The 14,789-nt window shown below is 48.0% G+C and overlaps 6 protein-coding genes across 6 annotated transcripts; 4 read left to right on the top strand and 2 right to left on the bottom strand.

Moving 5' to 3' along the window:
• Window positions 1-392: 392 nt before the first annotated feature.
• Window positions 393-2,912, bottom strand: MGYG_01620 (AGC/PDK1 protein kinase; the record flags this gene model as incomplete). The annotated part of the gene is made up of 2 exons (XM_003177500.1): window positions 393-737; window positions 819-2,912. 2 exons carry the CDS (start codon window positions 2,910-2,912, stop codon window positions 393-395), a joined length of 2,439 nt encoding a protein of 812 aa, XP_003177548.1.
• Window positions 2,913-5,195: 2,283 nt separating this feature from the next.
• MGYG_01619 (hypothetical protein) lies at window positions 5,196-6,268 on the top strand (the record flags this gene model as incomplete). Its single annotated transcript, XM_003177499.1, has 2 exons — window positions 5,196-6,053; window positions 6,128-6,268. The coding sequence occupies 2 exons, from the start codon at window positions 5,196-5,198 to the stop codon at window positions 6,266-6,268; spliced, it is 999 nt and encodes a 332-aa protein (XP_003177547.1).
• Window positions 6,269-6,714: 446 nt separating this feature from the next.
• On the bottom strand, window positions 6,715-8,619 carry MGYG_01618 (UDP-galactopyranose mutase; the record flags this gene model as incomplete). Its single annotated transcript, XM_003177498.1, has 6 exons — window positions 6,715-7,302; window positions 7,376-7,801; window positions 7,881-8,231; window positions 8,296-8,376; window positions 8,456-8,525; window positions 8,603-8,619. The coding sequence occupies 6 exons, from the start codon at window positions 8,617-8,619 to the stop codon at window positions 6,715-6,717; spliced, it is 1,533 nt and encodes a 510-aa protein (XP_003177546.1).
• A 1,902-nt stretch (window positions 8,620-10,521) lies between these two features.
• MGYG_08940 (hypothetical protein) lies at window positions 10,522-11,184 on the top strand (the record flags this gene model as incomplete). Its single annotated transcript, XM_003177497.1, has 1 exon — window positions 10,522-11,184. One exon carries the CDS (start codon window positions 10,522-10,524, stop codon window positions 11,182-11,184), a length of 663 nt encoding a protein of 220 aa, XP_003177545.1.
• An 850-nt stretch (window positions 11,185-12,034) lies between these two features.
• MGYG_08939 (hypothetical protein) lies at window positions 12,035-12,631 on the top strand (the record flags this gene model as incomplete). Its single annotated transcript, XM_003177496.1, has 1 exon — window positions 12,035-12,631. One exon carries the CDS (start codon window positions 12,035-12,037, stop codon window positions 12,629-12,631), a length of 597 nt encoding a protein of 198 aa, XP_003177544.1.
• A 942-nt stretch (window positions 12,632-13,573) lies between these two features.
• MGYG_01617 (hypothetical protein) lies at window positions 13,574-14,641 on the top strand (the record flags this gene model as incomplete). Its single annotated transcript, XM_003177495.1, has 1 exon — window positions 13,574-14,641. One exon carries the CDS (start codon window positions 13,574-13,576, stop codon window positions 14,639-14,641), a length of 1,068 nt encoding a protein of 355 aa, XP_003177543.1.
• Between the last annotated feature and the right edge of the window lie 148 nt (window positions 14,642-14,789).

Below are 14,789 nucleotides of genomic sequence, written 5' to 3'. Positions count from 1 at the left end.
ACGCTTGGTAACAGTAAAATGGTATCAAAAGGTCATCAATCATAGCCTGGGTGGCAATTATTGTATGCGAGAAAGACGAAAGGAGAAAGAAAAGTTATTTAAAAGCACAAGTAATTGGCCGCATGGATTGGAACTGGACCTCGTGTAGAGAAGAGGAAAGGGAAAAAAAAAATGCAAGTGTCAAGAATGACGGGAGGGTTTATGGTTTATGGAGGTGGACAATTGAGGAAGTAGGGAGGTAGGTAGGTTGCTGGCAAGTGTCCGTGGTGTGGTGTGATGCAGTGTCGAAGGTGGGAGATGAAAATTATGAACATATGAACAGAAAAAAAAAGACAGAGCTGAAGGAATGTATGCAGGCAGAAAAAGGAACGAGAAGAGACTGGTGAGTAAGGTCAGAAGACAGCTGAGAGGCCATTCCTGGAGTGTCTTCTGCTGAACCGTTTCTTTGACTTGGAGTCCCCCTCTGGCGACGGTTTGGACAGAGCGTTTCTCCCGCTTGATTGTGGATATTGACTGGTAGGAGAATCATCAGCATGGTTTAAGGTGTTTGCGTGGCTCGATACGCCGGACGACAGGTCTCTAAACCCGTCGTCGCCCGCGTAAGAGTTAGGGGTGGAGTAGACGGAGGCCAACTCCTTTGCACGGTCTAGTACTTCCAGCCATTCTTGCGTGGCAAGTTTTGAGGCAGCCGCGTCACTACTCGGTTTAGTCTCTTCAAAGACATGATGCTTCTCGCGCTGCGAAGAGCCAAAGAAAGCAAAGTCAGTAAAGGCCTTCTTACAAACGGTAGTTGCTTTGGTTGGTTTCTGGCTACTAACCGTATCTATTGCCCAGGATGAATAACCCTTGGAGTCAGTTATGCTGCGATACTGGGTGTCTGGGCTTAGAAGCGTGATGTCCATTTTCGACCGTTTATCCTCGCCACCAGCCGGCACGATGATTACCCTGCCTGCGGAGGTGACTAGGACCAATCGTTGGCGCTTCTTCGTGGTAGACCCGCCGAAGAAACGGGATAACTTTTTTGGTGTATCGCCATCCCCATTGCCATTCTTATTTTGGGAACGGGGAGCCGAGGAGGTGGATACCGTTAAGTTTCCCAGTTTTAATATACGCTCGTTAGTTTGAGTCAGGACAGGGGACCATTCAATATCAAGCTGCGAAGGCGGAGGAAGCTCAGTAATCATGGGAGGGTATGACCTGTTCTGTGAGGCTATCGAGGGGGGGTGCATGCCCGCAGAAGGTTTCATGTTGATATTGGGAGGAAAACTGTCGTCTTCGTCAGGTCCATTAAGTTTGATGGGTTCCGTTGGTGGTGAGTATGACTTTAGTCTAGGTGGTTTTTGTTTCCAGAGCTCCCGTCCCCAGGTAATGCCGTTAAAGAACTCGTGGTTCTTGATGTGCTCGATCTGTAGTCGAGTGTTGGGATCATGAACAAGTAGTCTCTCTACCAGGTCCCTAGCGGTAGATGGGAAGCCCTTTGGAAACTCGTATTCGAGGGCAACAATCTTTTGAAAGGTGAGGTATTCATTGGCAGCCTTGAACGGGGGTCTACCCGCAAGGAGCTGGAATATTATGCAGCCAAACGCCCAGAGGTCACTGGCTTTGCATGCACTCTTGTTTGTCAGAAGCTCTGGACTGACATATTCTGCAGTACCAACGAAAGACCTCGCCCTGTCATCCTCCAGCGTATCCATTGAAGGGATTCCATTATCGTTCCCTCCATCCTTGGGGGAGGGCATACTGAGGATCTTTGCTGTACCAAAATCGGTGATCTTTACGTGCATCTGGTTGTCCAGCAGGACATTCTCTGGCTTGAGATCTCTGTGGATGACTCCACGCCGGTGCATGTATCCAATTGTATCCAAAATCTGAGCTCCATAAAACTTAGTGCATTCTTCATCGAAGGTGCCCATCCGTTTGAGAACACCGAGCAGCTCACCACTCCCAGCAAGATCGAGCACAAAGTACAACGACCGCTCGTCCTGAAAGGTGTAGTATAGCCGGACAACTCCCGGGTGATCGGTCAGGCGATTCAGCGTATCCTTTTCGATATTTACGTATTTGACCTTTTTCTCCTTTATGATATGCCGTTTATCGAGGATCTTGATCGCATATTCCTTGAGAGTCTGGCGGTCCGTGGCGGCAACAACCTGACTGTAAGACCCCTCACCGAGCGTGCGACCAAAAACAAAGTCTCTGACACCTTTTTTCACATATCTAGCAACGGGTTTCCCATTTGCATCGATCTCTTGCTGCACGCCCACAGCAGCTCCGCGCTCCTGCCATTCCTCCGAGCTATGAAGGGGAGCATTTTCGTTACCGTAGGAGCCTGGAACAGGAGGTATGGACGTGTTGGGAGCTCTACGGGAGCTCTGTCTAGGTGGTAAAGGAGCCCCGCCGCGGGGAAAAGGCTTTGTTGATGCATAAGATCTATCGGTGTGACCTTCGTCTCGAGGAAGTACACCAGCCTGGAGAGCTGCAGAGCCACCGCGAGAGTCGATCCTGGACGGGTACTCTGTGGCAGAGAGAGATGAGTCCGTTCGAAGGCGGTAGGGTTCACCCCGCGAAGATGGTTGGTGGTTGGGCGGGAGGCAGACCGATTGACGGGAGGCATGGTGACCCATATTGGGCAGTATATTGGCGGTGAGCTGCGGCGGTGAATTTCCCGAGTAATCGTGGAGATTTGTATTCGAAGCCGATGCTTGCTGTGCGGGGCTTGGACCAGTCTCTACTGATGGATTGCTAGGCTGAGGCTGTTCAGGGCCGACGGGAGCTTCAGGGGCATCATGGCCTATGGAGGACAGTTTCATAGAGGAGGTCGAGGGGCCCTCTGAGGTATTTGTAGACGCATTGTCCGGGTTGGCAATGCGTAGCCCGCCGAGAGACTGAGAAAGGCTCAGATCTCCGTCCATCTTCACGGGAGCGCGACGCGGGATAAAGGTAACGAGAGCGAGCGTGGGAGTAACGCGGAAAGCCTGATGACGGCCCAAGAGCGAGAGACAAGAAGTAAAAGCAAGGTGGACTGGTTGTTGGCAGCTGTCAGGCGTGCCTGTGTATGGATGTATGTATGCAAGTGAGCAAGCAGGCAAGCACAGAGGCAGGGTAACCAGGCAAGCTGTCTCACAGGATCGAGACTATGCCGGTTACTGGCGAGGTTGACAAGTGCATGGCAGGGCGAGATGAGGTGAATGGGGGAGGAGGACGAGGACGGGCTGTTCTTTCGATCCGTCTTCCTCAGCCCAGGAGGTGTCGGTTTCCTTTTATGTGCCCAGCCGAAACGAACGCGAGGCTGGAGAGGAGCTGGAGAAGGCTGCCTAAGGGCGCGCAAAGCAAGGTCTCTCGTCCCAGGGCGATGCTTCTCGTGAGCGAGCGAGCTGCAGGTCCGTGGTGGATGTCGGTTTTTCTGCGAGCAAGCAAGACTGGTGGCGAGAGGACGAGTCGAGGGAGTAACGAGCAGGCAGGGTCAGCTCCCAGCGTCTCCGTGATGCTGCCGCTGCTTCTCTGGCTCTTCTATTTCGAGGTCAAATGAGCGTCTTCTTCTGCTTCGTCGCTGTCTTTGCTTCTTTTTCTCCTTTCACTTCTTCCTCTTCTTCTGCTTCTGCTTCTTTTGATGTCAAAGAGACTCGAAGTTCTGGAAAAGTCGGCTTAGGTAATCACTTGCTAGCTCAACATGAAAATAGAACAAGAAGAAGACAAGTAGACGACGACGACGACGACGACGATGATGATGATGTAGAGGGAGAGACGGAGAGAAGGCCATGAGAAGGCTCGGAGGAGCCAACGGCCAACAGACGCTGTCTCTCGCTCTCCGCAATTGGACGCTTCTCGAGAGCGGGCGGCCATGTACTCCGATGGCTTGTCTTGCTGCTTCCCTGGTCAGCGATCAAAGAGGCGCTGCATCGCCGGAACATCCAACAGCTTCGTATGACGGAAAAGAGCTATTTAAAGCCAGCATGTCTCAGGAGTCAGGATGGAGAGTCGGCTACTGTGACTGGCGCGCCCCTTGCCCTGTCGTCAGATAAGACACAGAGTGCGCCTGTGAGAGCAGTCGCGCAGCGAGCAAGCAAGAACCAAGCGAGTCAGCGGCTCTCTGGCTCATCCCGCCGGTGGCTGAGTCCCACAGATGACGATTTCTCTGCTGCATGGAAACCGGGAAAGCAGGGTCTGTCAGAAGCATCTGCAGCCTCTGCCGCATGTCAATGATGCAGAGACTCGGTGATCACTGTGATAGCCAGTTGCTCGGTCATATTGACTATCGTCTGCGTTATCTGGCCGGTCGAGATCAAAACCGGGGTATGATGCGTTTTGTTTGCTCGGCGCGTCATGATGGGGTTCAGTTTGATGCCCGGGGATATACCCATGTCGAGACCAGCTGTCGAGCCTTGAGATACCAATAATAGTTTTGTCTCTCTCTCTTTCTCTTACCAGGAGGCTGCCTAGGGTATCAGGATCGATGTCTTCTCTGCATGCTGCCAGCTTGCTCCTGGAGGCCTATGAAGGGATGCCATGTTGACACATCTCTGTCATACACTCTCTATGATACGATGTCTTATCCTATGCATTCTTCATTCATATACCATGGCTATGAAAGAGAGACACTCCTAATAGACCTTTCTAATAGCATCCATGTTAGTCTATCTTCAGTATCTGAGGATAAGGATGGCTTTACCACTGAGGACTTGACAGCAACAAGAACAGCCATGGTCTAGCTGTGATATAAGGGCCTTGATATCAGGCTTCAAGACATATAGGCAAAGTTCAAGCAAGCAGCTTCAACTTTGGCTGTTTAAATAGATGATAATAACATGAAGAGAAGAAGAAGAAGATAATGATAATGAAGGAGAAAAGCCCAGGTTCACTGAATAAAAATATCATCACAGGGTACCGACGACTAAGCGATGTCTTCCTTATTACCTTTATGCCCCTTAACTACATCTTCTACTCACTGTCTCTACTCTGTCCGGATGGATCCTTTTTGATATCAAGATGAAGGATGTCACTACTGGTTTCTCCTTTCTTCTCCCTCTTCTTCTCCCTCTTCTTCTTCCTCGCCTCCTCTTCCTCTTTGGTATCTATATGACTTCTCTATTTTCGGCGACTCCAAATCTTTGCTATTTATCCTGCCCTTTTTGCTCTTCTACAACATTGCTTCTCAAATATCAAGTTGTCCCCTTTGCTACATCCAAGCCTTGAACATGGATCCTTATTTTGTCCACAGACAGTTCCCAACTTCGTATATTAGGACCAAGTTGGACTCCGAGCTCCAGTTGTTGGCCGACCACGATGAGAATACAGCCTTGCCTGCTGCAGTAGAAGACCAAGTCACTAACCAGCTTACCGAAAGACTGCAGCAACAGCAGCAACATCCAGCTTTGCAGACTGTAGATAGCTGTGAAAATACCCAGCGCTGGCTCAGACCGGTACTATCAACTTCAGCTGCTCTCCCTTTTACTCCATCTCAGTCCTCAGCAGGACGAAAGCTCTCACCAAAGCCAGCAAACGGCAGTCAAATACTGACTCTCTGTACATCTGCTGGAGCAGCGTCTCTATCTCCAAGTGAAATCAACCGCATAGGCGAGGAGTTTGTCGCTCAGTTACTACAGACACCTGTTTCGCAGGAAGAAGCAGAGTTTCTTCTCTCCTTGCCCGTATATACTCCTCCTCGCTCGCCTCCTGGAGGTCAGGGGTTCGCCTTATTCCCACCTGCGCCTGTAGACGAAGCAGAACCAGCAGCGCAAGAAGTGAAGTCAGTGAACTCTCAGCTGGTAAGTCATCTTACACTACATACTTTCCCCTTTGCTGTTTATACCTATGCATGGCTGCTCAACCAGTCTTCCTTTCCATTGTTCCTGTTTTTCCAGAAAGATACTCGCCGGCCTCCTTCAACAAGCTATGTCAGTCACTCAATATCACCCAAGACTCTCACTCTTAAACCACTGCAGTTCAATACAGCAACAAATAGCTGGCCTCTGCCGCCTATTGAGTCTGTCACTCGCTCATTCTGGGATCCCATCCGTGATGCGTTTCGGGAACAAGAGCAAGTAGAAAAGATGGTGCGCCTGAGAATCAAGTACATAATAACTAGTATATTTGGGTTGAGATTGCTAACATGTCCCACGGGTTATAGGAGGATATAGAAAACTGGTTAAGGGAGCTACCGAATGCCGATGAACTAATAGAGCCACAAGAGGGGAGCATAGAGCATGACGGGTTAGTTTACAACAGTCTTAATTTTTCTGCAGGTCAGTTGGAAGCAGGGATGGAGTAGAGGTTTCATCTAGATCAAAATCTCTACATTACTTTCAGGACTGATACCCATGGGTTGATTGTATATTTCATCGAATCAAACCAGTTAAAGCTATGTTCGCTATGTTCGCGCCTAAAGAGCGAGAGAATTCATAGATAGTAGATACGAGGAGAGCAGGTGCCTTTGATTCATCCTTTAGGCTCTATTGGCCTACCTATTTTCAATATTGTCTTACTACCTTCCAGGTATCCATCTAGCTTTATGTATTAACTGACTCCTTGTATTATCTACCTTTGTGTTCTCCTCCTCTCATTCTTTCAACCATGTAAAGTCATTAAAACCACAAATAACAGCAACAATCGGTATGTATGTCCCTTTCCCCCGACGTCTATATTTTCTTTCCGAATAGAGTTGAAGCACTCAGAAAATCCTCTAATCTTCTGAGATAGCTAGTCCATTAATCTCGCTTAGTTCTTGACTCGAAGGGCAAAAGCCTGAGCACCATCAACAAGTCTGCGCTCATTGTTCTGGCGTCCGTTGACAAAATCAGGATAGTTCAGGGTCATCTCCACAGCGCCGTTGATAATGTTATCCACAGCCTCGACGCCAAGCATGAACGAATGGTCCTGGTTACCGACCTCGTATCTCCAGCTTCCGAAACGGCCACGAGAGTAGATTCCTTGATCCAGGAGCTTGGGTAGAAGCTTGGTGAGCACACCTTCTCTCTCAAGGGTTGGGGTCGGGTAGCCGTGGTCGAAGCGGCGGTGGTATGTGGAGACGATTTCATCCGTGGGCTTGAGCATGGAGGTGTTCACGAGACCCTGGATACATTCTGCTAGCAATTTATCGTTGTCTACTGGCTTGAGAGAGGACTCAGAGACTTCAAGCATGATGGACCAGTAGGGACCGGGCTTAGAGGAGGAGTCGGTGGGTTTAGAGCCATCAGCAAGCTTCTGGGTTGGGAGAGAAGTAGAATTTTCAGGGCAGTTGTAGGGAGAGTAGTTGGAGAAAATGGTGGCTCTGTAGAAGGGACAGTTGTCCTCGGGGAAGTAGAGCTATTGCATAAAGTTAGTACTGCGAACCTTTTTTTTTACACATTTCACAAGATAATGGTGTAGGAGAACTTACCCAGCACTTGTCTCCAATTCTCTCTGGGCGTTCGCCTCTGATACCAACACCGATGACGTGGGTGGAGGAATAGAAGAGTCCCTTGCTGAGGCTAATCAACTCCTTGTCGCCCATGGATTCAGCCAAAGCATCGACAGCCATGGTGGAAACAAGTTTCTGGTATCTGATAACGGATCCATCGGCCATAGTGACGGACTTGTTGGCAGCATCGACCTTGGTAACGGCCCCCTGCTTGCCGAAGCGCTTCTTCTCCTTGGGAAGAGTATCGGCAACGGCAATCCAGATGCCGCCTGTACCACCACGGGCCGGGAAACGGAAAGTTGCATTTGGTCCCCAGTTCCCAGCAGTCTTCTGCAGAATGACGTTGGTTGTAACAGCTTTGAGGTTTGGCGCGGCTACACGTTCACCAAGCCAAGCGCATTGCATCTAAACGCCAGTTAACATCATTATTTAGGCTCAAAAGATAGCAGCAGCCTGGATTTTTCTTTTTTGCTCTTCTTCTCACCTTTGTGGTAGGGACAGCCCAAACTTTGAAGTTGTATGGTCTCATGAACAAATCGGCAATTCCAACACCCATCATGCGAACGATCCACTCATCAAAGTCCTTGGGCTTAGTGTTTGCTACGCGGGCCTCCATAGCAGCGTCAATCATGCCGTCAATACATTTCACTTGCTCCTCCTTTGGAAGCATGGAGATGTTGTTTTGGAAAGGATATGGCACCCAGGCCTCCTTGCAGCGAACATAGGAGATACGCTGGTGGGTGTACCAGTCATCAGGCTTCGGCAGGGCCTCATCAATGCAATCGTCGAAGTACTTGTAGTGGGAGAAGATGACATGGCCACCGACATCATACAACTGAAAGCGTGGGATAAGTTAGCTTGTGGTTGACAAGTCGGTGTGGAAAGGAGGGCCGGCGTACGAAGCCCTCAGGGGTCACATCGGTCGAAGCCAGACCACCAGGAACCTCGTTCGAGTCAACTATCATCCAGGACGGGCCATTCTACGGGCAACAGAAGCATCAGAAGCAATATTCAAAAAAAGAAGACTCTAGGTCTTTGTTATTTGATGTTCAAACCCACGATCTGGTTCAATCTCTTTGCGGCGCCTAAACCAGTAGGGCCAGCACCGATGACGAGGATGTCAACGTTACTGCAGAGCGTACAATACCGGTCAGAACATCTCAATTGAAGAGAACTAGGACCAAAAGATATGGGATTTCAACTTACACGTCTGTTGGAGGCATGGCTGGAGTTGACGGTGTAAGCTACTGGAGCTCTGTCTGTCGATAGCGGGGGCGCGAACGAAGCTCAACGGTCTCCGCTAGAGGGAAGAAACCGGTGCTAGACAAAGAGACAAATACACAGAAGAGCGCAACGAAGCAGCAAGGAATAGCAGAACAAGAGACGAAACAACAAGGACAAGAAGGACAAGAAGGAGAAAAAGGAGGAGGAAGAGGAGGAGATGCTCAAAGTTCTGCTCACCGTCCATCCAAAAAAACTTCCCCTGACGCCTCGAAAAGGCGCGCGGAGGCACCAGCCCACATTATGTCAGCAGAGATTACGCAGTTTTGCTTATGTCAGCCAAAGTTACCAGCGAAATAGAGGAAAACGTTGGATTAGTCATCAACTCTGCTAGTTTGCCTCTTTCTGCCCCTTTTTTTTTGCCAGGGATGATGGAGCGTACTTCTTCGAGCGTTATTTCTCCTGCTACGTTTGTACAGGCATTCTTCCCGCTTTGTGTCTTCAGAATATGTATAGCTGGACCAGGAACACCCGCTCTTCATTACCGTTTCGATGACGTTCATATCCCGTAATTATTGGGTTGTCTGAAGTGTCAACCAATAAGAGCTTGCTATCTCACAACCCCTTGTGTCCTTGTACTTTCTTTTCATACCCTACAAGATGTTTGTCCTTCTGTAGCTATACCCAAGGAAGTTATGAGAAGGAGCTTCCAAGATGCGGCCGAATCAACCCCATGAAAAATTGGTAGCAATGTCGTCGATATTAGCATGTTGGGCATTGACGAAGGTTAATGGGTGCTGCCTTGGTACGGTGTCGAAAAGTGCTGTGGTAATTGCGGCAGACCAGTCTCACATCGTGACTGCATCATCATCCATCGCCGTTGACGGAGCGTGTTCTAACAATGGGGAACCGTATACCCGTGCTGGAATAGACATATATACACTTTGGCTCCCAGTCCTTAGTGAACATGAGCAAGGCGATTGATATTATGGCGCCTACGAACCAGAAGGCGGAGCTCATGGCCGCTATTAGAGCACTTCGTATGGTAAAAGCCACAATCTCTCAAGGGGCCTATTCCGAACCTCTTTCCAATGTGACTATCAAGTCAGACTTGGAATACTTAGTGAGAGCGGCGACGGAGTGGATGCCCAAATGGAAAACAAACGGATGCAGGAATTGCAAATGACAGTGAACGAAGGATTCTTCACGTTGCTTGACATACGTACGAAAGGAAAAAGAAATTAACTTTCCTTCGAGACAGAGGGCATGATCAATGATTCATCATTTAAAGCCCCCAGTAACCAAATGGCTATCGATCTATTCCTTCAATCGGTTTTCTCATCTTCAATGGAATCACGGTTTTGCCACCCGGCTCGCCAGTACTGCCCGCTTTCCGGGTCTTCCCCATATACGGCTTTGGTCTAAAGCAACATTTTTGATCATATTCCTCCTTTCGGTTCTTTCTTCCTGCGGGAATTATACCGAGCGGAAGCATTAACATTATAGGGAAAGATCTTTAGTGTTACCCTTCTATCAGCGTCTACTGCCCCCTCTTCTACTCTTCTCACTAATATCCTTTATCCCTCGTACTTCGTACAATTCCACGTGCATCTACCAGTTCTTTATTTATAGAAATGATCATTTGAGACCCGTCATATTTTATATCACGTGATACAATAAGGTCGCATTTCCATATTGGGGAAGCAGGTTTTTGTAGATTCGACGACAAGAAAGTTCTTGAGAGTAACATCGTCAACCCAGCTTCAACCCAGATTCGATTCAGCTTCAATTCAGCTTTGACTACCTGTTTACGACACTTCATTTTGTTAATATATTGTCGCTCTTCTAACACCGGCATACGGAGTACAAAGCTTGTTTCTTTTAGTTAGCACCGATCAGACAAGATGCCCGCTGCACGTCGAGGCGATACTCGGGACGCTGAACGCAAACCCATCCCATGCTGGAAGTTCGAGCCACAGAGAATGTACGGACAGGATGTTCAACCATCTCTGATAGAGTTCCCGGTAGAAGACATGGTCTTCACCACCCATGCGACTTCAATCTCCCGACGTTACTCGAAGCTGGAGCCTAATCTAAGATCGATAATTATCGCTGTTGACGGAGCATGCAGTGAGAATGGAATGGAAACCTCCCGAGCTGCTATCGGAGTCTATGTGGGCAAGAAATCCGACTACAACGCTTCCATGCGGCTCGACTCGTCATGGGCGACGAACCAAAAAGCGGAGTTGGCGGCAGGCATTTACGGCCTTGATGCTGCCAGGGAGATCAATGATTATGGTGTCGATGGAGAATCATTAACCGAAGTGATTATCAAAACGGACTCAGCATACATGGTCAATGGTTTGACCCAATGGGTTGATAGGTGGGAAGCGAACGGTTACATTAACGCGGACGGCCAGCCGGTCACCAATCATTACCTGTTCAAGGAGCTGGCATGGCGCATTCGTGATCTTGCGTCTTCCCGCGTCAATGTTTACTTCTGGCATGTCCGCAGGGAACACAACCACGAAGCAGACCAATTGGCCCGGGCTGCACTGGCACGCTAGCTAGTTAAATTTCCTCGAGCTGCGAGTCATCGCGCAAAGCCCACGCACATGCATGTGACCTGCGGACGATCAGCCAATGATAACAACAACAACCATGGCTTTATTTGAACCCAGACTACTTTATATTTTTACCCCTTTTCTCAGTTTCACAGCCGGGAGGTTTTTTGCACAATGCTCCGTATTTACAGCGATCAACACATGGAGGCCCTCTATCTTTTCCAGACCTGCTCTATTACGCGTTATGTAACTAATTATTACTAGTTATCTATTACTACGAAGTTAACGATATCAAACGAGTTTTTTCATAACTGCTGCTATCCTGAACAAAACCATCTAGTCAACCAGTCATTACTAGCATTTTATACCCAGGAATGAGGTTAATTACCCGTTTAAATAGTGCTATTACAGCTTCATGATACAAAAAAGTGACTACCTCTTGCGTTGTTCATCGTGCAGTTTGCATCTGAAACAAAGGTGGCGTTTTATCCTGCCATCGTGAGTGTGGTGCATTGACAGCATTATCCCTTTGGTTTCTGGACTTTCTCAAATACCATTTGGTGGACCGTGATATCTTCCTGCTTGCAACAAAAGGCACCTCGGTATAATCATTTGATACTTTGATATCAAATCCCAAGGTCGTTTTTATTTGGCGGCAATGACAAATTGCCCATCTCCACACCTACCCTTTTGGGAAATGGTTGTCTGAAGGTTATTTCAACGTCGCGAAGACACTTCGACTTGAAACTCCAACCCCAAAATCCTGTTAGATTGTCAACTTGTCGGTTTCTCTACCTCCAAGCACTACCAAGACGACAAGAGACATATCGTACACGTATACCCGCGCGACAGTATGACTCTGAACAAGCCAGCATACCACGGACCAGGAGGACATCCCCACGGCCAGCCCCGCGGTAACTCGCAGCCAGTCGTTATATCTGTCGATGGAGCATGCAGAGGCAACGGGAGAGAACACAGTGATGCTGCTGCAGGTGTTTTTGTCGACCACGGGTCAAGGTTCAACGAAAGCATTCCTCTGAACCTGGACAGACCCACCAACCAGAAAGCAGAAATACTGGCCGGCATTCATGGCCTTAGCAAGGCTCGAGAAATGGACGGAGGCCCCTCTCGTCATGTAGTCATCAAATCCGACTCTCAGTATATGGTCAAGGGCGTCAACGAATGGAGCCGTAAGTGGGAGTCGAATGGATATAAGACAGTCCATGGTCAACCGGTTGCCAACAGGGAACTCTTCCAGGAACTTAACTCGGCAAAGAAATCTTTGGAACAATCGGGCATAGAGGTTGATTTTCAACATGTGCCGAGAGAGCAAAACCGCGACGCGGATCGCTGGGCCAACAAGGCATTTGAGAACCATCCAACTAGGGCCAGAATGGCGGCTACCATGGACCAAGACAGGCAAGTTCAGCATGCTCAATACCGTGAATGAACCATACGTGTACGGGGAGATTGCCCTAGCATTGAGGTCAAAACACGTTTACATCAACCCCATTTGGTGGGGGGGCCGGCAAATGCTCTTATATGGTATCATTTAGATCCTGTACTGATCATTCTTGTGAGTTTTTAGCAACGATGAATTCTTAGAGTATCAACATGAATTTAACAACGACGAAGATTTTGAAGACCATTACACCTCACTAGAGCCGTGCACTGATTCGAACGACGTTCCAGGATGTTATGATGATGATTTTAATAATTATTGCCATGATGACTACCTTAACGAAGATGTATCCGGCGATTCGTACGGTGATTCTTACGATTCCTATGATGATGGTTACTAGCATGATGGGTAAGGGTAAAGGGTACCAGCCAAATAATACCACAGCGGTTATATTGCTATCAAATGATCAATTCCCACTCCGGGTTGTCACAACCTCCCCGTCCCGTGTTTTCGAGATATGGGAAAGGTGCGCCGCCTTATGTAGGGAATTTACCAAACGAAAATTCATCTTATAGCATTAGTTATATCGAATATATTACCCCTGTTTATCATTAGATATTAGACAAAGCAGTCCACGCTCAACTGCTAATACGAGGTTCAATACTTGGTGTCGGGCGCTTATTTGGTGATAGTGGCAAAAGACATCAAACATTGCAATTAAAGGGCAAACATAACCACGCAGGTAATTAAATAGAATCAATGACGTCAGGATAACTTCACTGCAGATAAATATTGAATCAGCCACCTGCTATTCTTATGCATAATGAGATATATCTGATATTGAATAATGATCATTCAATCCCAACTTCGTACGTCAATTCCATCAATCTAGTCTTACACAGAATGAAGACTATTATATTTCATTTATATCGCATTTTGGTATTCTTCGGCCACTTGGCGCATAGAATAAAAGACAAAGAAGCGGGGAGCATGAATGATACAAGTGAACAACTCCCGGAGCCGTCAGACCGTGATCCTGAATGGGATACGGTTAGTGAGTATAAAGACGAAGTCTACCTTTCATCTGATGATCAGCTCCAGGAGAAAGAATCATCGAGACCACCTATTCACCAAATTAACGATGATGTTCTCTACTATCTTGCTAATTCCATCCTGCCCCTTGACGATGCGGCTGCCTTTGCACTTACCTGTCGAGCAACCTATAGGGCCACCAACGGGAGAAGAGTTTTGCAGAGGCTAGAAGACAGGTCAGCCTTGTATCGTGCTAGATTCCTCGAGCGCCTGGAGCTGGATTTCCCGGACCACGTCCTTTGCTATGTGTGTGGTAAATTTCATGGCCGGTTACGGGAGGGCCTTTTAGGGCTAACGTCCTGTGACCGTAATACCAATCAACTAGAATATGCACCAGGCTTTCGGTATCTGTATTATAGACAGATAAAAGAGATTTCCAATCACTATAGACTAGGGCCTCGCTATGGACGCAGCGAGATTCTCATTTTACCCCAGAAGCCATATTTCAACCGAGACGCAGAAAATAATATCACACATGCTGTACATATCAGTGTGAAGGGTATCAATAACGCTGGGAACTTTGAATTGATCATCAGGAGAAATTCGTATGTGGAATATAAGTATACCAATCGGAATTCGAGACAGGAAGCAATCATCGCTTGCCGCTGTAGAAGCCGCCATCTTTGGTCATACTTGAAAGAGGAGGAGCTAGTAGAGGAAATGCTTCCGTCATGCTACCGGTGCGAGATGTGCGGTGCAGAGAGACAGTACTCTATTTCACACTTGCCAGCGAAGCCTGGGTATGCAGTTCTTCGAAGTACTATGTGGGAAAGCGTTGGACAATGTGAAAACTCGGGGTATGGACGATTGGAACACATATGTACAGACGCGTTTCAGGCAACCGTTAACCAGTGCCTCACCATTGGCCAGTCAGAGCTGATACACCAGCGTGCTTTTATTGATGAGATGCCGGCTATCCTGGTCGATGGGTTTCACGACAGTGTTATCCGGAACCTGACTTATTGAAGTGTTTGCCATCCTTACAAAATGGGTTTCGCTCTTGTTTATAATAAATAGGTTGCAAGTTGGATATAGTTAATCGAAAGAATGTGTCTAGGTAATGTAATTTGAGTGTATAGTTTTTAGTAGGAGAGCTCCCTCCTGCTGCCCTCGA

Source organism: Nannizzia gypsea, genomic scaffold, assembly GCF_000150975.2.
Source record: "Nannizzia gypsea CBS 118893 supercont1.1 genomic scaffold, whole genome shotgun sequence".
Lineage (NCBI taxonomy): Eukaryota > Fungi > Ascomycota > Eurotiomycetes > Onygenales > Arthrodermataceae > Nannizzia > Nannizzia gypsea.
The sequence above is the reverse complement of the archived record's forward strand: the minus strand, read 5'-3'. Positions and strand labels throughout refer to the sequence as shown.